This window comes from Gossypium hirsutum, chromosome D02 (assembly GCF_007990345.1).
Source record: "Gossypium hirsutum isolate 1008001.06 chromosome D02, Gossypium_hirsutum_v2.1, whole genome shotgun sequence".
Lineage (NCBI taxonomy): Eukaryota > Viridiplantae > Streptophyta > Magnoliopsida > Malvales > Malvaceae > Gossypium > Gossypium hirsutum.
Genome location: NC_053438.1, coordinates 27,658,598 through 27,684,157, shown reverse-complemented (window position 1 = coordinate 27,684,157; position 25,560 = coordinate 27,658,598). Strand labels below are relative to the sequence as shown.

The 25,560-nt window shown below is 34.3% G+C and overlaps 1 protein-coding gene across 1 annotated transcript; it reads right to left on the bottom strand.

The window, feature by feature from the left end:
- Nucleotides 1-4,469: 4,469 nt before the first annotated feature.
- On the bottom strand, nucleotides 4,470-10,908 carry LOC107910660 (lysophospholipid acyltransferase 1). The gene is made up of 8 exons (XM_016838598.2): nucleotides 10,481-10,908; nucleotides 9,744-9,799; nucleotides 6,077-6,297; nucleotides 5,569-5,977; nucleotides 5,402-5,487; nucleotides 5,197-5,260; nucleotides 5,004-5,116; nucleotides 4,470-4,747 (listed from the first exon to the last, which is right to left on the bottom strand). The coding sequence occupies exons 1-8, from the start codon at nucleotides 10,780-10,782 to the stop codon at nucleotides 4,610-4,612; spliced, it is 1,389 nt and encodes a 462-aa protein (XP_016694087.2). The 5' UTR covers nucleotides 10,783-10,908; the 3' UTR covers nucleotides 4,470-4,609.
- Between the last annotated feature and the right edge of the window lie 14,652 nt (nucleotides 10,909-25,560).

Below are 25,560 nucleotides of genomic sequence, written 5' to 3'. Positions count from 1 at the left end.
CTTGGCGTTTGAGTAAGAGGAAACTCTACTATACTCATCCGGACCAAGTGTACAAAATAGAATGTACATTGCCTTGGAATTGAGTTGAATGCTTCTCCTATCTTTCTCATTCCATTCCTTCTTGATTTTTGGAACTAAAAGCTCTCCTTGTTTAGATGGAATTGAAGGACCATCCATAATAATGTCCCAAATGGTAAGATTATTTACTTGGATGAATAACATCATTCTTGTCTTCCAATAGTAGTAATTAGCACCATTGAAATAAGGAGGTTTGGAGATAGATTGAGACTCACCAAAGAAATTTGACCCGAAAGTAGTTGTCATCATTGTAGAATGAGTTGATTATCATTTGAGCTTCTTTGATAATCTTCTCTTAGTTGTTAAATCGTCTTTAGATACTAGCTTTGATACCAATTGTTAGCTCGAAAGATCAACTCGAAATCACCAATAAGGGGTAAATTGATTTCTTAAAAATTTAGAAAAGTTAGAAAGAAATGATAGAAACAATGAACGATTCAATTTCTAGTGGTTCGGCCCCAATTGCCTACTCTACTACCTTAACTTTCCACAACTAAGGGTTTTTCCAAATGGACAACCTTTGAGGATAATGTTTAACCTTACAATCTCCCTTAAGTTTTCTATCCAAAATCTTAAGATTGAAACTCCCTTAAGGTTTCTACTCAAACCTTATTACTCAACCCTCTCAAAGAGAATAACAAATAACAAACTAAGAAGTAATCCTTACAAGATTGATGTGTTTGCCAATCAAGCACAAATACAAAGAATAACACTTGAGCTGAATTAATACAATGAAAGCTCACAAGTGTTTACAAGAAGAATATGAAAGAATTAAGCACTAAGGTTGTTTTAATTGATCTTTAAGCTTGATGATCTCTCTTCTTGTTGTAAGACCTTTGAAAGATGGTATTTATACCCTCTAATTCATTTCCAACCGTTGGGGATGAAAATACTAGATCATTAAATTCACCTACAACAAAAAGTATCAATATTTTTCCTAAGAGTATCGATATTATAGCATTTAATGTCTGATTTAGTGACCATTAAAGTTAGTTTACAACGATACCAAAAACAGATTATCAATACCTAGTAAAAAGTATCGATACTTTTTGAAAAGGTATCAATAATTTTTGTAAATCAATAAAAACATAATGTTAATTCGGTATCGTTATTAGAATGAGTATCGATAATTTGGAAACTATCGATACTTGGTCAAAAAGTATCGATACTTTTTGGCCTGGAGCAATATTGACTTGTTTAAAAACAGTTTTAATATGATTGAAAATGTTTAACTCAATTGAAACTATTTTAACTTGATTTTTTCAATTTTGCCCAATTTTGTTCAACTTTAACTTTTATTCAAGAACACTTTAATTTGTTATATCAAAACATATTATCAAATAAAGCTTAGGTTAACACAAAACAATATAGTTGCTAATTGAATGCCTTGAAAATGTTTCATTGTTATTTTAAATGCTATTTTGTGCCTAATTTATGATTGTATTGTGTCTTAGAAAATTCTATTGAATGTGACTACCACACCTCGAATTGTTATATAAATATATATGTTTGTATCTGATTAGAATGCTTTTATTGTTAACTTACACATTGGTTGCTTAAAATGTATTATTAGATCACCATTGAGCTATGAAAATCTCAATGCTCAAATTTTTAATTTCGTTGATTGGTAGTTCGTCAGTTTGTGGTCGAGCAGCAGCATTGCCAAAGAGTCTTTGCAATTCTTATTTGTAAAGGCCCTTTACTTATTAAAGTTGGCATGTACTTAGGATTTGTTAATTGATTGACTTAAGTGTTTGAATTTTATTTCTAAACTTATTTGATTATTTGATCAACTTTTTTTTAATGTTTTATTATTTGTGTTATATGTTTTTATATGTTTGTGTTTTAATTTGTATTGATTGAATGATTGATCGAGTGAGTCACTCTAGCAACCATGATGACTCTTCGGATCCAACCGAACTTCTGGGTCAGGTTTTGGGGTAATATAAGACTTGTGTTAAATGCATGATGTTGGATGTCCATCATGCTTGAGATGAGCCTTGAGTAGAGCGAATGTGCTTGCCCCTTAAAGTGGCCCTTATGAACAAGCAATGAGCTAGAAGCGACCTTTTCTGGTGATCAATGATCAAGTAGTTAGGTTCCGACACATGAGACACGTTGAGCAACACGAACTTAGTGTTAGGTTCCACCAAGCCTTGAGCAAAGATACCTTGCAACTTGGACCATGATGGTTAGTGGTCAAAGATCATCGATGGAAATGATGCTTAAGACCTCTTGCGAGCATGAGTGCCAAATGTGACGGGAGTGGGTGTCCTCCCTTGAGCTAAGGCCAGACCAAGAGAGAGACCCTTGGAGCAAGGATCAATAGGAACTAAAATAGTCTGGGAAAAAGACATGAGAAAGGCTGATCATGACTAAAAGTAATCATGGTGCTGCAAGAAATCTGTATTGTCCAAGTAAAAAAATGGGTGATCAGCGATACTAAGGTAATTTGGTTTAGGGCATGTTATTGTCGAACAACTCCCAGTCTTGGATAGGGATGAGCATTCGATCAAATCGAATCGAATCGAATCGAAAATTTTCGAGTTAATCGAGTTTTCGAATCTCATTTTATCATCCTAATTTTATTTGAAGTTTTCTCGAATCGAGTCGAGTGAGATGGAATTCGAATCGAATCGAATATATTTTTCGAGTTAAATTTTAAAAAATAATTTTGGGTCCTTGTAACCATTGTTACCCATCGTAATAAAATTTGTCCACCTTAATCAAATTTTTTATTAACTTTCATCACTTCATAATTTATTTATTAATTTTTTATATACTGGTTAGCTTCTTTGCTTGCTTAATTGTTTCAATTATCTTCAGATTCTTGTCACTATGTATTTTAGAATTAAAAATATATTAAATGTAAAAATATAATTTTTTAATAAAAGTTATTTTAAAAATAAAATATGAAATTGATACCATTATAAAATTTTAACACGAATATTTTATGGCAAAATTAATAATTCAATTTTAATATAAATATTCAATATGACTAAACAATTCAATAATATAAATAATATAAAATGTGAAATTTAATTTAATAATATAAATAGTAGATATAAATAAAATTATTACTATTTATGTTTAGTGATTTTTTTTGGATAATTTTAATTTTTTATTTGAGAGTTAAGGGTGATAAGTAAAAGTTTAGGGGAAAAATAAAAAGTTTTGGGGAATAAAAGTTTGAGGGAAAGTAAATAGGGGGAGTAAAATTTTGGAGGGAAAATATTAAAAAAAATTGGAGGGGGGAGGGTTTGGGATAGATAGGAGGTGGGATGGGAAGTGAATAAAAGTTTTAGGAGAAAAGTGGGAGGGAGTAAAAATTTTGGGCGAAAATAAAAGGTTTTGAGGGTTTTTAGGAGTAAAATTTTGAGAAAAAATAAATGAGAGAGTAAAATTTGGGTGGGAAATGGATTTTGGGTAGATTGGGGGGTTGGGAGGGGAGGGGAGTAAAGGTTTTGGGGGGAAAGTGGGAAGGAGTAAAAGTTTTGAGGGAAAAGTAAAAAGGTTTGAGAGTTTGGAGTAAAAATGTAAAATATTATAGTTTGATATTCGAATTATTCGAATTATTCGAATTCGAATTATTCGAATTCGAAAAATCAACTCGATTCGAACTCGAAATTCGAAAAAAAATTCGAATTGATTCGAATAACTCGATTAACTTGAATAACTCGATTCGTTTAACTCAAAATTCAAATTTTTTTTCGATTTTTTCAAGTCGAATCGAGTTTTGCTCACCCCTAGTCTTGGACATAGGATAATGGATACGAAGATGATTAGATGATCGAAGGATGAGTCAATTCGAAGATATGCTATTCCAAACTCCTTGTCCTATGAAGCATAAATGAAGTCCATTTTAATTGGATAATACCTAAACGAATTCAAGTGGTGGAAAGAATTAATAAATACACTTCATGGCATTTATAAGCCAAAATTGGGATCAAAGTGGCTCGTGCAGTGTAGGTTCCGCGTCTGGACAGGTGTCGTCTAGTATTCTAGATTTGATTGCTAGCACAAGGAGGAACAGATATGGTGGCGCCACAGTAATGTTCTTAGAACATAAGAGGGTGCTTCTAGGATTCACTTCAACTAATCAAACAAGTTCTTAGATCATCATGGCTTAATATTGTGTGTTGTATTTACGAGGATACGTCCAGAAGATGGCTCAAGTTGCTTAAAGGTCAGATAACAGTACACTGTAAACTGGATACAGACTCTACGAACACGACATTTATCCAATGTCTACAGCAGTCCGACAACTGGCACAAGAAGCATCCAGTTGCTAGATGTTCTCGCTTGGCCTTAAACTATTTGTTGTGCCGAAAAGAAGAATGCAAGATTTATAGTGCACTAGATCAATGTATGACACAAAAAAGTAGAATTGCTAAACAAAAGAAAAAGATGATAAACCAAAAACGATCATACAAATTGTAAGCCAAAATCTGAAGATAAAAAAAGGTTGAAACAAGCTAGACAAATTCCAAAGGTTACAAATCTCACTGCGGAAAGAAATGTGGGTTTAGTCTCACTGTTGTTTACGAGCTTTAGATCTGGCAGGCTTTGCAGGTATTATATAACCAAGAAGAATCAATGTTATTGGAAGAATGGTTCCAACATAATACACACTCCCATACAACGCAAGTGACTCATGCAAGCTTAATACCTGTACCATACAATAAGAAAAAGCATATTAGAAACGTTCTACCCCAAGGAAATCCTGGGTTCTACCAACTAAAAGTTCAATCCTCTTCACATTCAAAAACGCCCACAAAGTAAATCCCTTTTCATTTTCTTTCATTTGCAAGCTTCATTTTCTATAAAAGCATTTTAAATTAATTTTCTATTCCATCTATTTAGGGTTTTTAGTTTCCCTGTAAACCAAACCCAAGCCTATAGCTGAGAGAGGGAGAGAGAGTAACCAGAAATCCAACAGCGGAGTAGTTGAGAATCAACAGTGTGTAAGCGAAGTTGATGAAGACAAGTGCTTTCTTCACAAGACCCATATTTGTAGCTTGCTCCCATCGATAAAAAACTGCACAGAAAGGAAATGGGAGAGTTTAACAAATAATAACAAATAGATCCCAATAACAATAAGGACACCGATATCAGTACCTCTTGAACCAGCAATCATCAAAGCTGACTGAACAAAGAAAAGCATGTACCCAGGATATAGTCCCTGTTTACACACACACAAATAAAAAAGAAGGCAGGAACTAATGAGAGATGTACCATGGAAATTTTGGGTGAAATCTGTCCATCATATTTTTATATTAACAAAGGAGAGAGTAAATGTTTTCAGCAAAGTAAAATGACTCACATGCCAAACAGCACTGACAGTCTGTGTGGCCAGCAACTGGAAAAAACCAGGTTTCTTCCCCTTTGTAATAAGTCTCTCATAAACATCTGCACCAACACAAGTAAAAAAATTTCACTCATCTTATGACTTCAGCTTGTATTTGCTTCAATGTGGCTAGAACGACTCACAGTGACGAAGCCAGGTGCTGACTTGTATGTTCCAGACAAGTGGTAACACCACTGCACTCTTTGCTAACTCAACCCCTGGGATGTCAACATTTTTCGCACGATCCCATTTTGGTTTTGGTGGTGAAGACTCTGTCCATCCACTGAAACCCAGGCCAGATATAATAATGGATGCCTCTGAAATTGACCAGATAAAATAATATTTCCATCGTGCTGTAAAGCCAGACATATACTGGAAACTTAGCTTCCTCCAGAATCCCCATTCTTGGTATACAGGTTCACTGAACCGTGACAAGGGATGATACGGAACAAGATAAAGATAGACTGCCATGGAAATACCAGCTTGTACAAGTGCTCGGAAAGTTGCCCCATAAGGTGATGGTGATAGTCCTTTATCTGAAGGAGCCCAAATCTTGAAAGGGAAAAAAAGTGACGAGATTATCGAAGCTGCATACTGGTAACTTCAGAGTAGAAATGGCATGCAAGTGCACAAACAAAATAATAGACCTACCCCCTTCCCTTCAGTCCACTCAAGGTAGTCCTTCATCTCAAAAACTGGACCAGCAAAGTGACTGCCGCAGCAGAGGCAGTACCCAAAATATTCAATCAATGAAGGCAACTTAACCAACCTATATCTCTTCTGAGCCTCGCGTAAGTCTTCCTCTTTCAACAACCCATCATTGTAATTTATTGCAGATGAAATCACTTTCAGTGTCAACACCATCAATGCTCCTAAATATTAGAAGACAGAGCTCCATAATTAAACAGCATAAAGTACTACAGAAGCATTCTCTAGAGAACATATGAGAAAACTACAGAAAATCTGAAAATTTTAATTGAAGGACAATGTTGGAACGGATTTGGTATTACAGACCACAAATATCAATAAACCAAGGGTTGAAGTGTATCACAACTGAGAGCAGCAATGCGAAGATTTACCAAATTTATCCATTTTCCTGAAGCATAGCAGATCTACAGTTTGTTTCAATTTTAACCTTAGTAATGAAAAATTAAAGAACAACTTCTCAAAGTGAAGGACAAATTCCAAATATACTTAACTGTGTGGTTTAGGGGAGAAAACAGCAATAATAGAAAGAATTAGGACTGAACAAACAAATTGGAAAGAAAATGGAACTCCAGAAAACTTGGGTAGAGTTTTTCTATTAATTCAAAGAAAATAATAAGAATAATAATTATGGTTGTAAAGCCTACAACTTATTTATATAGACTTTCTTTCTTGAAAGTGAAGTTACTAGGCTTTCTTGCAAACAAAGTTTTATTCCTATTAAATCCTAAAGCCTAGAGAACCTCTCTTTCCCTACAAGGCACTAGAAGGTCAACCCCACTTTCCACACCATGTTGACTTGACTCCTAAGCTCAGCCACTCCCCGCCACTCTTTCACACTGCAGCAGGGGCTGATCTTTTCCATGGTGTCTAGAGAAACAATCTTTGAACAAGACATTTGTACCCAAGGAAAATTTTAGCAGGCATTACTATTATCATGAAGACTGGGAAGGGAAGGAATTTGAGTCGACAAAGAAGCTCACTTCTGACTAGCTAAGGCTCTTCCCCTCCCTTTGCGAAACCTAGTGGTAAAAAAGAGAATCATTAGCTCGTTATTTAATCCAAATCAGTGAAATGACGGAATCTATAAAGATAATTCAACATGCCTTGGAAAGAATTCCAGAGGGTCCCTGTGAGAATATAGAAATCTAATGCTTTGATAATTTTTATTTTTATTGGATATTGGGAATAGATGGACTTTCTAAGAAACCATTTTACTAATAGGATTTACAACCACTTAAGCGACTTTGGCGGCTTGGACAGTTACTTGATACTTGCGATTATTTCATTTCCAGATACTAGCAATGTACGATGGTCAAATAGGATCATTTTCTTCTCGAGACCTTTTACTTTTTCTCATCATGTAGGAGTTCAAATTAATTCCTATTTATCTATCATCCTAAGTGAGTTAAAATTCAAATTAGAATAAAATAAGGGGGAGGATTTTCTTGGTGATACTTTCCAGCCATCAGATAAGGAAATCGTTTAACTAATTACATGAATTGGATTTTATTCAGTACAACTAGTTCCTACTCGAGAAATGAACTCCTAAAACCGCTGAAGATGTAAGGTGTTACATGTTGTCAGTCATCTTGATCATCAAGAAACTATAACTATATACAATGTTGGTTATGAATGTGCTTTGCCCCTTTTCTATTTCCATCTCTGAAGTGAGTGAAGTCAAGTTTGCATTTGCAAGGCAATACACAAAAATCCCCGTCCTTTAGAAAGATGATGGCATTTCCCTCTTCCCTTAAACTACCCAGAAAAAGGCCATATCACTTCGGATGACTCAATCACATGGAAGCAGGCAACTTATTCAGTATAGTGACTAAGACCCTATACTTGAACTTGTTAAACACACGTATTGTCGCGGAAAAGAAAGGTATTAGACATGCTCTCAACTCGCTTTTCTTCTTCTCACAAATTGGATTCGAACCAATCTAACGTTATATATTTAAAACTTAGAATAAATATTATAAGATAAAACTAAAATAATAAAATATTATAATAAAAATAAATGTTCCTGCATCATTCTCCTCGACTTGGTAAACTCGTCTTCAGTGAGGAAACTTTCACCACTTCAGCATAATTTTCTAGATCAGCATTTTGCAGCCTCTTCCCCATGATTAAGAACTTTGATGACATTACCTTCCTTAACTTTAACCACAGGTTTCTTACATGGCACAACATCTTGCAAAACACAACATATCCCAATATATTCAATGGCAACAGAGAGAACAAGTTCTCGCATAGAGTTCCTCTTAGCTTGACTGCCACCAGATTCTAGATTGCAATTGTCAGTCAAAGCCTTTTCTAAAGAAATGGTCTCATAAACTAGAGTTGTGTATTTCACCAAAGAACTAGCCCCAAGATTGTGTGAGTTTTCTGAATCTTTGGAACCTTTAGACACAACAGTTGCTATAAGAACTTGTCAACGAATACACTACTCAAACAAGCAGCAAATATATCATAAACTAAACATTGGAAGCAGATTTTCAGCATCTTTCACAAACTTGGCTTTCACATCGGCTACAAATTATTTTCCTCTAAAAGGCAGCATCACCTTTACACTATGACTTGCCTTCAAACTTTCTAGCTTTTTCTTAAGTTCAGCATTGAATTCTCTCTCAACAGAATCTGTTTCAATTGTAGAAACCGAATAAGTTCTTTTTACTCCAAAATCATCATTGGACGTTGTGTCCTTTGACATATCAAGGAGATCTCCAATTCGCCTCCAATCCTCCCCTTCTTTTGAGGTTGTGGTTGTCATTGTACGAACAACCCAAAATTTTCCCTCAACTAGATACGCTTCAAGTTCTTCACTTTCTTCAAGAAATTCATCATAAATCGATTCTAACATATCATATTCTTTCTCTTCTACATGCATCTGGCAAAGAGACTCAATAACTCCAACATTGATTTTGCCTTCGTTTAACTGAGAGGCATGCATCGACCGCTCCTTCAATCCACCTCGTACCGTATAATTGCGAGTCCAGCATCATGAAAGGGGTTTTCTTCCACACCAAAATCAGATTTATCAATGAGACGACTGGTATATCAAACTGATTGTGGGCACCTTTCAAAATTTCCATCAAGGTTCCCTTTTGTTCCTGTTGCAGCCAAGCATAAACTGCACGCGAAAACTCCTCAATCGCACGCGTAGCGCAGCCAATTCTGTTTCTTGACACTAATTTTGTCTTCCTCAACCACTAATGCATCCAACCATGGCTTAATAGCAAACACTAATTATAATCCCTAGGATCTAATTAGGCTCTGATACCAAATTGGTGTGGTTTAGGGGAGAAAACAACAATAATAGAAAGAAATAGGGATAAACAAACGAATTGGAAAGAAGATGGAACTCTAGAAAACTTAGGGTTATAGAAAACAAATAAGAATAATAATTACGGCTACAACTTATATAAACTTTCTTTCTTGCATGTAAAGTTATTAGGCTTTCTTGCAAACAAAGTTTTATTACTATTAAATCCTAAAGATAACTAATAACCCTAGCCGTCTATAATATATCTAATACTTAAAATGAATATTATAAGATAGAACTAAAATAATAAAATATTATGATAAAAATAAAAGCTCCTGCGTTACTTACCAGTGGCATCAATGCCTCCTTCCTTCCATGCATCCCCACTCATGTAATATACATGGCTAGAAACATATATGAATAGTTATTCTCCACACAAAAAAACTGAATTATCATGCATGAGGCTCAGACACACACACACAAAAACTACAATAGATAATCAAATATCAAGTTATTCTCCACCTCTCCCACTAGAAAATAGAAAAGATGAGGAAATGCTAAGAAACCAAACCTTCAAAGGAAATTCAGAAAAGAAAAACATATAGATATATAATATGCGTGTACATATATAATCATTACGGTGTTGTTAAGATACTCTTCTAACAAATTTTCATCAAGGGTCAAAACATCAATAATCTTAGATGGTAAAGGAAGGAAATATACACATTTTATTGAAGTAATCAAAAGGACAAACATGTAATCCTCAATCGATATGACATGAAGCAAGGCCAAAATATAAGGTTCTGGCTGCAAGATTTCCAAATTGCAAATATATTGTGATCATTAATTAATAAGATAAAATTGAACAATCTTCCTATCGTATGAAACTATCATGGATCATAATTTAAGCGTTCAGTGTCACAGAAATTTGAAATTTTCTCACAATTCAGCTCAATAAAACGCATCAATAAAAAAACTACCTACCAAACCAGAACTTTGAAACAAAACCGGACGAATATATCAAATCTAAGGGAGGAACTGTTCCAGGGAGATTTGAAAGAAAAATCAATGAAAATAATACTTACCAGCCAATCAAATAACCGAAACTCAAGAAAAATGTGATAATCCCGCACTTGGGCCGATAAAGAAGCATTGCAGCATAACCCAAGAGCATGGGCACCAAGAAAAGCAGATTGGAAGAGATCCCAAACGACAAATAAGAAAGCACGACACCTGAAAAAGCTGAGTAGACGTGTTTAGGTAGTGTACCCGGAACAAATCGCCACAGAAAACTCACCGGAATGGTCGCCACGAAACACAAAAGGAACCGAAGTACCGGCACCGATACGCCGATTGCCGCCGCCATAGTTTCCAAGCCAAGCTCCATCTTCGTTTCAGCTAGTTTGCGGCGGTCGACGACTTGTATAGAATGTATTACTTAGAATGGAAGGACAGGAAAGGGATAGGGATTGCCGGATAGGGAAGGCATGAGTCTAGAATCGAAAACCGAAGCTATTTAATTTTGGGCTTTGAAATTCTTTTCTTATATATTTTAATGGTCTAATTATGAATTTAGCCCTTTACTAACTGTGAGATTTGATAAAAAAGTCCCTATGCTTTAGTTTGTAAAAGTTTTGGTAAGTGCTACTAAGAAGTTTTTCCAAGTAACATTATTAAAGTTTGTTATTAAATTGTTGACTTGTATGTAATAAATTAACAAAAATCAACTAATCAATTTCATTGATTTACCCAAGAATTTTGTAAATCAAGAGAAAGGGATTAACTTTTTTCTTTTTAGGCTAATGAAATTAGTTCCGGTAAAATTAATTATTATAATGATGAGATTGGAGTCTGAAGTAATACAGCTGAAGTGGTAAGGTTGCGTGTTTGATTGCATTGTAAAATGGAGGATGAAATTTACAATTAGACAATATTTCAAATTTAAAGTTTTTAAAGTACGAAATTACCCTTTTAAAACCTGGTAGGTGTGCTTTGTCGAATTGTACTTTCATGACAGAACGTACAAAAAGAATAGCAGCAAATTGTTACAAACGATACGATGATCACGCGTATCTATTACGTATAATTAATGTGCACATTAGTTGTCTGGGTTTTGAAGCACAAATACACATTGAATGGTAATCAACTCCATAATAGGTAAAAGCAAGCCATTTACCTTTCCAACAAACAGACAAGCCATTTACTTCGATACAATTAATAATGATGGACGGATTTTATTTTGGTTTTATCTTTTTATATTTTAATTTTTCTATTTAAAAATATCATATTCTCTCTCAAATTTTTTCGTTAAAATCATTGATGTGGTTATTATATAAAAGATGAAATAATTTTTTTAGTCCTCAGTTTTTTCGTTAATTTGATTTTTACTCTTTAAAAATATATAAAAATTTAAATTTTTTCGTATAAAAAATTTTAAAATATGTGAAAAATTTTAAACTCTTTACATTAAAAAAATAAAAAGAATTTTTAAAATTTCATTTAAAATAATTTTTAATAAATATGAAAAGTATAATAATTTTCAAAAATTAAAAAAATGTGTTATTTACTCTATGAATAGGTAATAAGGTCTCTCCAAACTTAAAATATTCATTCTGTCAATAATAAATCAAATTTGAATAAGTTTTTTTATCATTTTAAATCAAATTAATTATATATATATCACAAATATTTTTATGTAAATTTAATTATAAATTATATAAAATTTTAGTATAAAATACTTTTTAAATAATGATATCAACTCTGAATAGGTTTAAATTAAATTTGATATATTTTTTTCAAAATATACTATATTAAAAAATTATATAAAAATGGACTCCATTTTGACAAAATACAAAGTTAATAAATTAAGTCGTGAAATTTGTATGTGTATTTTGAAAAAAATAACATAATATATTTAAATTTGATTTGATTTGATTTAGAGAGTTGTATCATTATTTAAAAAAATTATTTTACACTAATATTTCATATATTTTATAATTAAAATTTAATTAAAAATATTTTTATATATAAATAATTTAATTTAATTAAAATTGTTTGTTCAAATACGATTTAATATAAATGGAACAAATAGCTCAAATTTTGGAGGGACCTTATTACCAATAAAGGTATTCAAGGGAGAGGTAAGGCGAGGCCGAGGCCCAATTTAAAAAAGTTCAACTTCAACTTCTTGCTAAAATGGACCATTTCGTTATTTAGAAAAGATTACATTTAAATTTAATCACAAAAATAATATTAATATAATTTTTTTACATTTTATTATTTAAAACAATAAACCAATAAAATTAAAGGAATTAAATTAAATGTATAAGAACTAAATTCTAAATTTCAAAAAAGTACATTAAACCTTTTATTTTCTTTTGTTTAGTTTTACGATTTATAACCTGATAAGTTTGGGAACTGGTAAGTCCTCGACCCACTAAAAGTTTTAAAAGTATATTTAAAATATTAAGCCTTTATATATTGTATTGACGATATCGCACCCTCCAAGTGGTTATTTAGGTCCTTTCTCCTAGAGTTCAAGTGTAATTTGTATTTTTGTAGTGGGATCGTGCTTTTGAATGTCGCCTGGTAGCAGAAAAAAAAAACACTACAAGATTTCGTCGAATTCAATTCTTGTTTTGTTTGTTTGAGGTGTCCCTCTTTATTCTTCTTTGTGTTGCGAGTCCCTGCTTTGTGGTGGGGTTTTCGTTTGTGTTTGTGCATGGATTTCAAGATTTGTACGGTGGCGGTTGATGTGCTGGGAGATGCTGAGCCTAAATTTTGGGAGAGTTTGATGGGATTGCGGGTCTTCTCAATCGGTGATTTTGTCGTTTTCACCATAATTTGTTTTTCTGATTACTTTTATGTTTTCCTGCATGGTTCTTTTGACTTTAAGTTTCTTGCATGATTTTTAAACCTTTGAGGATGGTCGTCGTTTTTGTGGGTCTTCTGATGCCAGGTAAGTTTTTCTTTGACTTTTCTACGTGATTTTTGCATGTATTAATCTTGGGCATTTATTACGTCTCGCTTTTCCTTATTTTCTTTAAATCATATCACTATTTTCTTCTTTTACATAGGTTTTCTCGTAGGGTTTCCTGTAGATTTTTGCTTATATTTTTACTTCCTCTGAAAACTGTTTGCTGCGGTTTTTTTCTGTTGGTTATCGTTTTTAGCTTTGTTGTTGAGTTTTTGGGGGTCCTTCTGGGTGGTGGGTTTTGGTGTTTCTTTTTGTTGATAATAATTTTCTTGGGGTGCTTGCTTGGCTTCCTAACCCTCCCTGTTGCGTCTTGTTCCTCTATCAGTTTAGGTTCGCTGGTGTTTGCCTTGATTATATTTTATGTTACTAGTGGTTTCTTGGTGCCTTATTGCTGCTCCTCACTGTTGTGATCTTGCAGGTTGTATTGGTGGCTCTCGAGGAAAGTCTCTCGTGCTTGGCCTGATTTGGGGGTCAGGTTTGTTCTCTTGTGCGCTTTCATTGCTGTCCTTGGATATGGCGGAGGACATAAATGTGCTGCTGAAAAGATTAAATTTTTCAGAAGAAGAGTCAAAAAGAGTGATTAGCTCTAATTAATATTCTACAAACCCTAAGGGCTATGAAGCTTGGGCTGTAGGGAAGATAATGTCTAAAGAAAAAATAAACAGAGAAACTATGTACCGGGTCTTAAAATCTCTATGGTTCACAAAGAAGAGGTTAGCTTTGTGGCATTAACTGAAGGTGTTATTCTGGTTAAGTTTGGTGCCATTGATGACAGAACGAGAATCCTTAATCTTTCTCCTTGGCTCTTTGATTGGTGCCTATTTGCTTTATTACCTTTTGTTAAGGACCAAGAGTTAGAGAATTACGTGTTCAATATCACACCTTTTTGGATTAGAATTTACAACATACCATTCGAACAAATGGATTGACAAATGGCCATAGATGTGGGAGAGGCAATAGGTGAGGTGTTGGCGATTGATTGGCGTGATAGAGATGGGGTGATAAAGAATGATGTGGATGAATGCGGAAGTGGGTCGTAAAGTTTGTCAAAGTCGTGGATTTACCCTAGATCTCTAGATGAACATAAACTAAAACAAGAAACAAGGAAAACAGATTCATTGTCACAAAGGAGAGTCAAATGAAATTAAAACGAAAGAAAGATGAACCGACTAGTAAAGAGTCCAAAAGAGAATGAGTTAAGGTTTCTTGGATGGAAAGAAATCGTCCTTGGACCTCAAGAAAATGCCCCAACTAGATCTGGAAAAATAAAACACAAACAGATTTGTCAGAAGTGATTTTAAAGACAAAAGCAAATTGTTTTGTGCAAGAATGCTTAAAAAACAAGAAAATATTAAAACTCTTAATTTTGACGTGTTTTTTGATGGAACAAGGTAGGAGAACATCTTTCTTGAAGCAACTTTAACCTAGAACGAAAATCAATAAAATCAGCAAGCCAAAACAACAAGAACTAACTTAAATAAGCAAGAAACGATAAATTAAGGATAGAAAAGAGAAGATGATGACCTAAGAAGCCTTGGAAACATTAAGAATTCACAACTCCTTTCAATGGCTCTAATTCCTCCTCGAAGAAAGAGATCTTGGCAAGAAAAAGCTTGAAGATGATTCTCACAACCTGAAAGATTGTTAAAACAAGTTCTAAAATAAACTCAAAAGTAATTCTTGAAGAAAAACTCAAAGAGAATTATTATTAACTCTAAAAAAAATCAATTGTATGTGTATAAATGTGAACGTCCATGCTAGGCCCCCCAAAATAAGTTTTCCTAACCCTAATAGAATAAATAACATGACAACTCATCAAATAAAAAAAATTCTAAGTGTGGACTTTAAATGGGAATTCAACCAAAGGAATTAAATGGGCTCTTTGGGCTGAATTCTTACATGATGATCCACCTATTAAAATAAAATTGGACTTATAGTTTAAATATTTTACAATTTGGGTCACTTTGATAATTTGGTTTGATATTTAATTAAATTACTTTCCAAATTTCAGGATGGGCTTTTAGACATCTTAATGGGCCATTTTTTCAAGAATTTGGTCTTGTGATCTGTTTGCTCTTGAAAGTGGCTCGTTCAAGCTCGTACATGAAATCCAATATTGCGAGAGAGTATTTTCACAATCTCTTTAAGTCAATTGTATTTCTGAAGATATAAATAGTAGGTTGACCAAGGAATTTACGGATAAAGAGATTCTAGAGGCGTTCAACCAAATGGACCCTTGCAAAACGCCCAAAATTGATGGCCTTTTGGTTTGTTTTTCTTAAAGAAAATTGAAAGGTTATGGGTCCAGATGTCATCAAGCTTTGTCATGCTGTTTTAAATGGCAACAGAGATGTGGCTAGCCTTAATGACACTATGATTATTCTTATCTATAAGACTAAGGATCCCAAAGACATGTCTAACTTTTACCCTATCAGTTTATGCAAGGTCCTCTACAAAATCATCTCCAAAGTCCTCGCAAACCGGCTAAAGACTACCCTCACGATGTGTATAATTTAAAACCAAAGTGCGTTTGTTCCTGGCCACATGATCCATTGCAATATCCTGATAGCCCACGAGTTGTTACATTATCTCCAAAGCTCAAAGAATGGCCCCAATAAAGGCTTTGTCATCAAGCTCGATATGAGCAAAGCCTACGACCATGTTGAGTGAAACTTTCTCGAAGAGGTCATGAAACGTTTGGGCTATGTGGAGGCTTGGGTCAGAAAAATTATAAGTTGCATCCGGTTGGTTCGTTATGTGGTAAAATAGAATACGGTCCTTTCTAAGATCATCGTTCCGGAGCGGGGTCTTAGGCAAGGGGACCCCTTATTCTCTTACCTTTTTCTGTTTTGTATGGAGGCTCTTTCAAGAATGTTGATTAATGCTTAAAGTAATAACATATTAGGGGCATTCGGGCTAGCTTTAACATCCCTCATATTAATCATCTATTTTTCACTGACAATGCCTTCCTTTTTGTTAAAAACAAAATGGAGGATGTCGAGGCTGTTTTGAAAATCCTTATGAATTTTACCAAAGCTTCCGGCCAGAATATTAACATTGAAAAATCTATGATTATGTTTAGCCCGAATACCCCCTTACCTAACGACAACATTATAGTGTTTTACTTGGTATGCGTCTGGTCAATAATCTTGTTAATTATCTTGGTTTACCTTTGCCGATTGGAGAGAAAAAATCTATTGCTTTTAATATAATTATTAATCATTTTTCATGCAGGGTAAATAGTTGGTCGAAGAGACTCCTTTCATACGGTGGTAAAGAGATATTCGTAAAAGCTATCCTCCAATCACTACCTACTTATGCATCTTCTATCTTCCTTGCACCCAAGGGAATTCTTGAGGACATGCAATCAAAAATGAGTCGAATGTGGTGGACAAGTAATGAAAGAAGCAGAGGTTGGTCCATGTTGGCATGGGATAGAGTGTGCCACCCGAAAGGTATGAAAGGGCTTGGTTTTCGCAACTTGCACCTCTTTAATTTGGCTATTCTCAGTAGACAAGTATGGAGGCTTACCCAATTCAAAGACACGTTATGCTACACCATGTTGAGCTCTAAGTATTTTCCAAGTGGGGATATCTTTCGACCAAAAGTGGTTGACAAACCATCATATACTTAGTCTAGTATTGCTAAAGCTACCAAAGTTCTTGAGAATGATTTTGTTTGGCTTGTGGGGGACAGAAAAAGTATTGACATACGCAATGATAATTGGGGTTTTGATGGCTTAAATGGCGACTCTCTTTGCCATTCTTTGCTGACCGACAATGAAAGAAAGGTAAAAGACTTATGGAACCACAACCATACAGATTGGAATAGAAAGAAGGTCAATGAGCTTTATGAAAGCTCGGTGGGGGACCAAATTTGTAATTTGCCCATTTTGAATAATGGTATTAATGATAGAAGGGTTTGGCTTCATAATCGACATGGTTTTTATACATCAAAATCTATTTACTCCTGTCTTCTTCTTAAGCAAATTGGCTTCGGTCTGCATAGACTTTATTAGAGAACCATTTGGAAGTTGAAAATGCTCCCTAAAATTCAGTTTTTGAGCTAGAGAGTGAGTCACAATATTCTTCCAACTTATGTTAACATCTCTTTCATTCGACAGAACTTTGAGAAGAAGTGTCCTAGGTGTGATACAAAGGAAGAAACCCTCATCCATGCCCTTAAGGACTGCCCCTCGGCTTGTGCCATTCTGATTCTCGAGGGCTTCGACAATCGACTACTCGTTGGGGACTACTCATGCTGCATTGATTAGCTGGAGGATGTGTTACGAGTTTTGGACTTGAAGGCTGCTGCTGACTTATTCACGACCTTTTGGAACAGTTGGAACAACAGGAATAATTTTTTTTCAAGGGAAAAGAGGGCGATGCAAGAGTTGTTCGGAAGAAGGCTAAAACACTCAGTCATGATTTCAGAATCCATAACTTAGCTAATAAACCAACAATTCCCACCATGTAACACCTCTAGCCCGTATCCATTGCTGGAATAAGATTACGAAGCATTACCAGAGTTTACAGATCAATTAATTAGACATTTCATATAATATAACATTCATATCAAAAATCAATCGTAATCATACATATTGTCCCTTATACGAGCCCTCGGGGCCCAAAGTATACATTAGAAACAAGTCGGGACTAGATCGGATACTCAAATAATTTTTTAGAAAACATTAAAAATTTTCAAAGTTGCAGGGGACACAGCCGTGTGGCCAGGCTGTGTGACTCACACGGCTAGGAGACACGCCCGTATCTCAGGCCGTGTAAGCATTTGAAATAGGGACACACAGTCGTGTCCCAGCCTATGTCCATGCCCGTGTAACTCCCTGACTTGGGCCACATGGCCTAGCACATGGCCAAGCCACATGCCCGTGTGCTAAGCCGTGTTAAGCATATTGACTTGCGCAATTTTAAAAGATATAGGAGACACACGGCCGCGTCACTTGGCCGTGTGTGACACACAGTTGAGACACACGCTCGTGTCTCTACCCATGTGGACAAAAATAGGCCAATTTCCAAGCCACATTTCTCACCCAATTTGACATTAACCTAACTCAACATTTTTGCACATCAACAAGCCATAACAAGGCATTCAAAACAAGCCAAAATCAAGTCTTATGCATGAAATATCACCACATACAACCAATATGCCCTTAGGCACCTCAAATGACAACTTAAAAACATGTCAACCAAGTATTCATACTTACCTAGATGACCAAATACATATATGCATATTCAAACCACATTTTACTTTCTTTCATTCTACCATATCAAACACACATCAAATATGATAAGGCCACTTATATACACATCAAAATATGCCAAACACAAGCCATATAAATCGTTAATCTCAACAAAACACTTATATGCCAACATTGGTCAAATTAACCTATACATGTCATTATAACTGGAATTAATTAATCAAAAGTATCAAAAGGACTAATGGATAATGTGAAATAACTCCGACTAGCTTCCAACCCGAACGAGCTTCTGAATTACTATAAGACACAGAAATAACACAGAGTAAGCATTTAAGTTTAGTAAGTTCGTATAATACAGAATTTAACTTACTATATATCCATAAAATAGGTAAATAAACATAGCATATCTTAACCAATTTGGCCAAAAGCCTAAACACATGATCACCAACATATTAGCCATGAAAATCATATATAAGATCCAACACACATGGATGAATTCATCAAGTAATCACATTTCCAGTATTTCATATAAATACCAGTAATAATTCATCTCGAACTCATATAATCTTGTAACAAAACTGTGCCCATTAAACCATTTAGAATATTGTTGGATACACGAGTAGTACACGCGAGGTGTACTGAACTGTAATTCGTCAATTCATATATCTGTATGCTCATATGAGTTGTAAATAGTAAGCTTCTCCGAGCTAAATAACAGAAAGCTCATGCGAGTTGAATAACGGGAAGCTCATGCAAGCTGAATAACGGGAAGCTCATAAGAGCTGGAATCGGTGACCCTAATGACATGTCATTTGTATCCTACGGATTCTTAAGGTTCAAACGGGGCTCGGTAATTGTTGAATATACAACCAGTATTTATTTATGGCAATTGTACAATTCACAAACAATAATTCAATTTAACACATTTAAATGTACAATTTAATTACACGAACTTACCTCGACGAGTTTACGTAGATACGAAGGCGACTAATCTGATATTTTTCCTTTACCTTGATCTAACTCTGTACTATGTCTAACCTGATCTATACGAATGAATTTAACTCAATTCAATATAATTCATATTCAATTTAGTCCAACACACTTTTTTGGAAAATTTACTATTTTGCCCCTATACTTTTAATTCATTGCAATCTAGTCCCTAGACTCAGAAAATGAAATTCATACAATTTAATCCTTACTCAAGCCTAGCCGATTTTTATACATATTAATAGCAACCCATATATTTTACAAAATTCACAAATTTTACCATAAGTTTATCATCTTTTCCAATTTAATCCCTAATTGATGATTTCATCAAAATTCTCTTTACAAAAGTAGTTTATCTAACAACAACCTTTCATTTTCTATCATAAAACTTCAAAATTCAAGCATACTCATCAATGGCAAAATCCTAATACTTTAACGATTTTGCAAATTAATCCCCGAGCTAGCTAGATTAAGCTTTACGATATCAGAAACATAGAAATCATTAAAAACGGGACAAAATACATATTTAATTGAACAAAATAAGCTTGCTAATATTTCAGGCTTCCATGGCTAGGTTTTTTTTTTGGTAGTAGATGATGATAATAGATGATATTTGTTTATTTTATTAATTTATTATAAATTTAATCACAAATTTCCAAAATTAACCTTAATATTTCATTAAATTTCCAATGATGACTATTCATACTTATCCACTAACCAGTTTAATGGTCTATTTACTATATAAGGACCTCCAATTTAAAATTTTATATTTATTTAATACTTTTAGCTATTAGAACTCAATCTTTGCACTTAATGCAATTTAGTCATTTTCATCAAATTAGGTATGTAAACAGTAAAATTTATTAACAAAATTTTTATATGGTATTTCTATCGTACTGTAGACCATATAATAATAATAAATTTTTTTGACTTCGAATTTGTGGTCTCGAAACCACTGTTTCGATTTCATTGAAAATTGACTATTACACACCACCCTGCCTGTAAAAATTGGGTTAAACCTCCTGATGGTTACATTAAAATCAACTTCAATGCTTCTGTCTTTAATGGGAAGGTTGGTTTTGGTGTAATAGCTAGGGACTCGGATGGTTTTATAATTGGGGGAAGCGGTGGCTTTAAAGAGAAGGTAATGCCTGCTGAATGGGTAGAGCTGGAAGCTTTTGAAGAAAGTTTGAAGGTGGAAAACAGGTTCAACATTTTGAATGCAGTGTTCGAATTAGACTATACAAGTTTGGTAAATAGAGTCAATAATCAGGGGAAAGATATTACCATTTTGGGAAACAACATTAATGAAGTGTGTAAGCAGCTGGAAAAGTTTGACTCGGTCAAGATAGCATGGGCCAACTGAAGCTGCAACCATGTGGTTGGTTTTATTTATGACTTTGCCATTAATAATAATAAGTGTAATTGGAATTTTAACATGGATTAGCCTTCGAAAATTCTTGTTCTTGTAATGAACGGTGCAATTAATTGAGTTTTGACCTTATGGTCTTTTATCAAAAAAAGAGAGTGTAATTTGTCTTTTATTTTATCTATTTTTTCTTTCAATAGTAAATTCCAATGATTTTATTTGTTTATTTATATAATATAGATTCCACAAATGAATTGCATGTAGAACCAATAAATATAAATGAATGAAAACAACAAAATAAGAAAAATAGATCACATATATTACTATCTATACTAAATGCGTTTTCTCGCTAAGTACAAAAGATGACTTCAAAATTAATTTAAGTTCTTCGAAATTATTATTTATATTGATTATAATTAAATAGTTGAAGTTCAAAAATGAAATCCAATGCGTCGAAACCACCCTTGTTTATATCTTGAAAAACGGGGATCGACTTTGAAAATGCAATGGGAGTCGCCACCGATCTTTTAATGAGGTGTGATCGGATCACCTTGAAAATGATTTTAGGTCTACGGATATTTAGAAAATAGGTTCGGGAGTCGGTTACGCACGAGGAAGGGTTAGCACCCTCGTAACGCCCAAAATTGGTACCGAATTGATTGTTTAATGTCTTAGTGTCGAAATTTTGAAAAGATTTTAAAATACGATCCTTTGAAAAGAAAATTTGAATAAAATGAATTGGATGATGAGACTTACTTATTTCAAAGAAATAAATTGTCACACTCAGTAAGTTAGAATGCGACATTTTAAATCCTCAAAATTAAGTTTATCTTTTGACTTTTAAAACCTATGCATTTTGAGAAGGATATCCGATTATTTGGGTCAAAATAAAAAATCAAAACCCAGTAAGTTAGGGTTTGATTTCACAAAATTCCTAAATATCGAATATTGCCTTTATTTTCATTTATTAGAAAAACCCTCGTCTCGAGAAAATAACATGTCATATCCAATGCGTTAGGACAAAACATATCGAATTCCCGAGAATGAGTTTTTTTATTTATGTTTTAATTGAAAAGGATACTCGGTTTCTCATATTCAACGAGGAAGATTGGAATCCAGTAAGTTAGGACACAATCTTTTCGAGGATCCCCAAATTCCGAGTGTCGCGTTATTTTGAAAGCTTTCGAATGAAATGATTTTGATATTTAAACGATATTTGATGTAACCTTTTAAACGAATAAAGTGTGATCGATTGATAATGCAAAGTGATAGTTCGTAAGCCAAAATATACACTAATGAACACAAATAATCAATCAATACAAATAATTAATACAATGCACATAAGAGCAATAATCTCACATCATATATTATGTTGACATTCAAAGGCTAATGAATTAAAGGTCAATCATAGCACCAAACAATATAACACATATGAAATTGTACAAATTTTTAAAATAACTTAACAAATATGAAACAAGCGAAATTATAATTAATGAATTATTTGTATAAGAAAATTTAAAATGAATAATATATATAAAGTTTGAAATAACCCAAGCATATAGTAAAATAGGATTTAAAGATGGATATATAAAACAATTTAAATAAGTGATAAAAAAACAAATAAATATTACGTGAAAACGAGTTTTAAATAGCTAATATAAATCAATTTAAAACAAATAGTATAGGATAATTTTAAAATTAATATATATAAAGCAACTAAAAATAAAATAATATGTAAAATAAATTAAAATAAATCATTTACAAAGCAAGTCAAAATAACATATAATGAGTTAAATATAATATATAAAAGAGGAATTTTAAAATAAATCAATTTAAAGATAATCAAATTTTGAAATAATACATATAAAAACCATTTAAACTAAATAACATATATGTATGTATATATATATTAGAATAAGTGCTATATACAATAGTGTAAAATATGTGAATAAAATAATGTAAAAATAGGAAATAAAACAATAACAAAATATTAAAACAAACAAAATAAAGGTTAAGAATTAAATTGAAACCACAGCAAAACATGGGGTACAAATAGTAAATAATGAAAGGAGGTAAGGGACCAAATCAGTAATTATGCGCAAACATCAAGATCATTTCAATTAATCATCGAAAACGGCGCTGTATAATCTTGGATCTAAATGAAAACATAACCAAATGTGCGATACTAATTACAAATAAATTAAAGGAAATCAGAATCGCAATTTCAATAAACACACAAGGACCTATTAAGCAAATAGACCAATTAGTCCAGTATGCGCGGATCCTACCCCGGATCGGGTCACCGCCTGGATCGGGCCATCAAACGACACCATTTCAGTGCCATTGTATGGGCTCTGAACGACGACATTTTAAATCCTGCTTTTAAAACTAAAATAAACCCTAAAAAACTATTGCCTACATTAAAACAAAACCTAAACTAAAGCAAAGCCTTGCGCCGTTTTGTGTATTGAGGGCATTCAGACGGCTTTCGAACCTAGCCCGTTCTCCGATGATAGCGAAGAGGACTAAGATCGCGCTACCAGGTACGTCCCTCCCTTTTTTCTATTGTTTCTCTTTTATCCAACGATTAATGAACATAAAAACTAGAAAAAGAAAGAAAAGAAATGAATCAAGTAACTAGCCAAAAATGAAAAAGAACAAAAACCCAGAAAACCACCTTTTTGTATTCCTATTTTTTTTGTATATTGAATGAGTGTCCGTAAAAAAATTACAAAGTTTTAGCCTTTTGTTTTATAGGCTGGAAAAAATAAAGATAAAACAACATCAAAAAATGAAATACAATTTTTCTCCTTTCTGCTGCGTTGTTTGGCTCTATTTGCAGGTACGACGTACGGCGAGGGATGTGGTGTGTACGGAGGTGCAGACGTGGCATGTACGGAGGTGTGCGTGGCTGGGGAGAGCGGTCCGTAAAAAAATTACAAAGTTTTAGCCTTTTGTTTTATAGGCTGGAAAAAATAAAGATAAAACAACATCAAAAAATGAAATACAATTTTTCTCCTTTCTGCTGCGTTGTTTGGCTCTATTTGCAGGTACGGCGTACGGCGAGGGACGTGGTGTGTACGGAGGCGCAGACGTGGCATGTACGGAGGTGTGCGTGGCTGGGGAGAGCGGTGCTGGAGGTCACTGTTGCGGCGCTCGTGCCATTTCTGAAACCTTAGGGTTTCTATTTGTTTCGGTTTTGGGCTAGGGGTATTCGGTTGCATTTTGGACTTGGTGATCCGGGTATAGCCAATTGGGTCCAAGTTAGGATTCGTTTAGGTTCATTTGACGGGTTTGGGGATTTGTTTACGTTGGGTTTAAGGTCTATTTTGGGTTTGGGTTTAAATTTTGGGTGTTTTGAAATTGGGCCTCTGTAACTTGGGTTTGTAACTATGGACTGATGGACTTTTAATAATTTGTTTTTTGTTTTTATTTTTTTATAATTTTTTGTTTATTTATTTCTGATTTGGGCCGGGCAAATTTGGGTTATTACAGCTGCCCCTCTTTGCTCATTATCGTGTAACAGAAATGAAGCAAAGATTTTAATAAGGCCAAATTTGCCTGGTCATGCGGGATCTTGGTGTTTTTCTTCAAGTAGCATCATTCCATCCTACTGCATCTTTAGAGGTATAGGAATTGCTTCGATCCACTCCACCGCAACGTCTGGGAGATAGGATTCGTAACTCGTAACTTTTGGAAAGTAAGATTCGCCATTGTAGCTTCAATATTTTTAACCGCAGGGGAAGCAAGATTTGTCGTTGTGGCTTTAATATGTCCACTGCACCGCCTGGGAAGTAAGATTCACCGTTGTAGCTTTAATTTTTTTAACTGCAATGTCGGGGAAGCAAGATTTGCCGTTGTGGCTTTAATCTGTTCCACTGCACTGCCTGCAAAGTAAGATTTACCGTTGTAGCTTTAATCTTTTTAACTACAATGTCGGGGAAGCAAGATTCGTTATTCTCATTCTGCCCCACTGTAACTTCAGGGGGGTAAGACTTGTTTTCTCAGTCTGCTCCGCTGCAACCTCAGGGAGATAAGACCTGATGCGAGCTACTCTAATGCAACTTCAGAGAGATAAGATCTTTTATTTTAATCCGCTCCACTGCAACTTCAGGGAGATAGGATTAGTGGCTTCAATGTACTCCACTGTAACCCTAGGGAGGTAAAATTCGCCATCTTCAGTCTGCCCCACTGCAACTTCAGGGAGATAAGACCTGATGCGATCTACTCTACTGCAACTTTAGAGAGATAAGATCTTTTATTTTAATCCGCTCTACTGCAACTTTAGGGAGATAGGATTAGTGGCTTCAATGTATTCCACTATAACCTCAGGGAGGTAAAATCCGCCATCTTCTGTCTACCCCACTGCAACTTTAGGGGGATAAGACTTGCTTACTCAGTTTGCTCTGCTGCAACCTCAGGGAGATAAGACCTGATGCGATCTACTCTACTGCAACTTCAGAGAGATAAGATCTTTTATTTTAATCCGCCGCTGCAACCTCAGGGAGATAGGATTAGTGGCTTCAATGTACTCCACTATAACCTCAGGGAGGTAAAATCTGTCATCTTCAGTCTGCCCCACTGCAACCTCAGGGGGATAAAACCTGCTTACTCA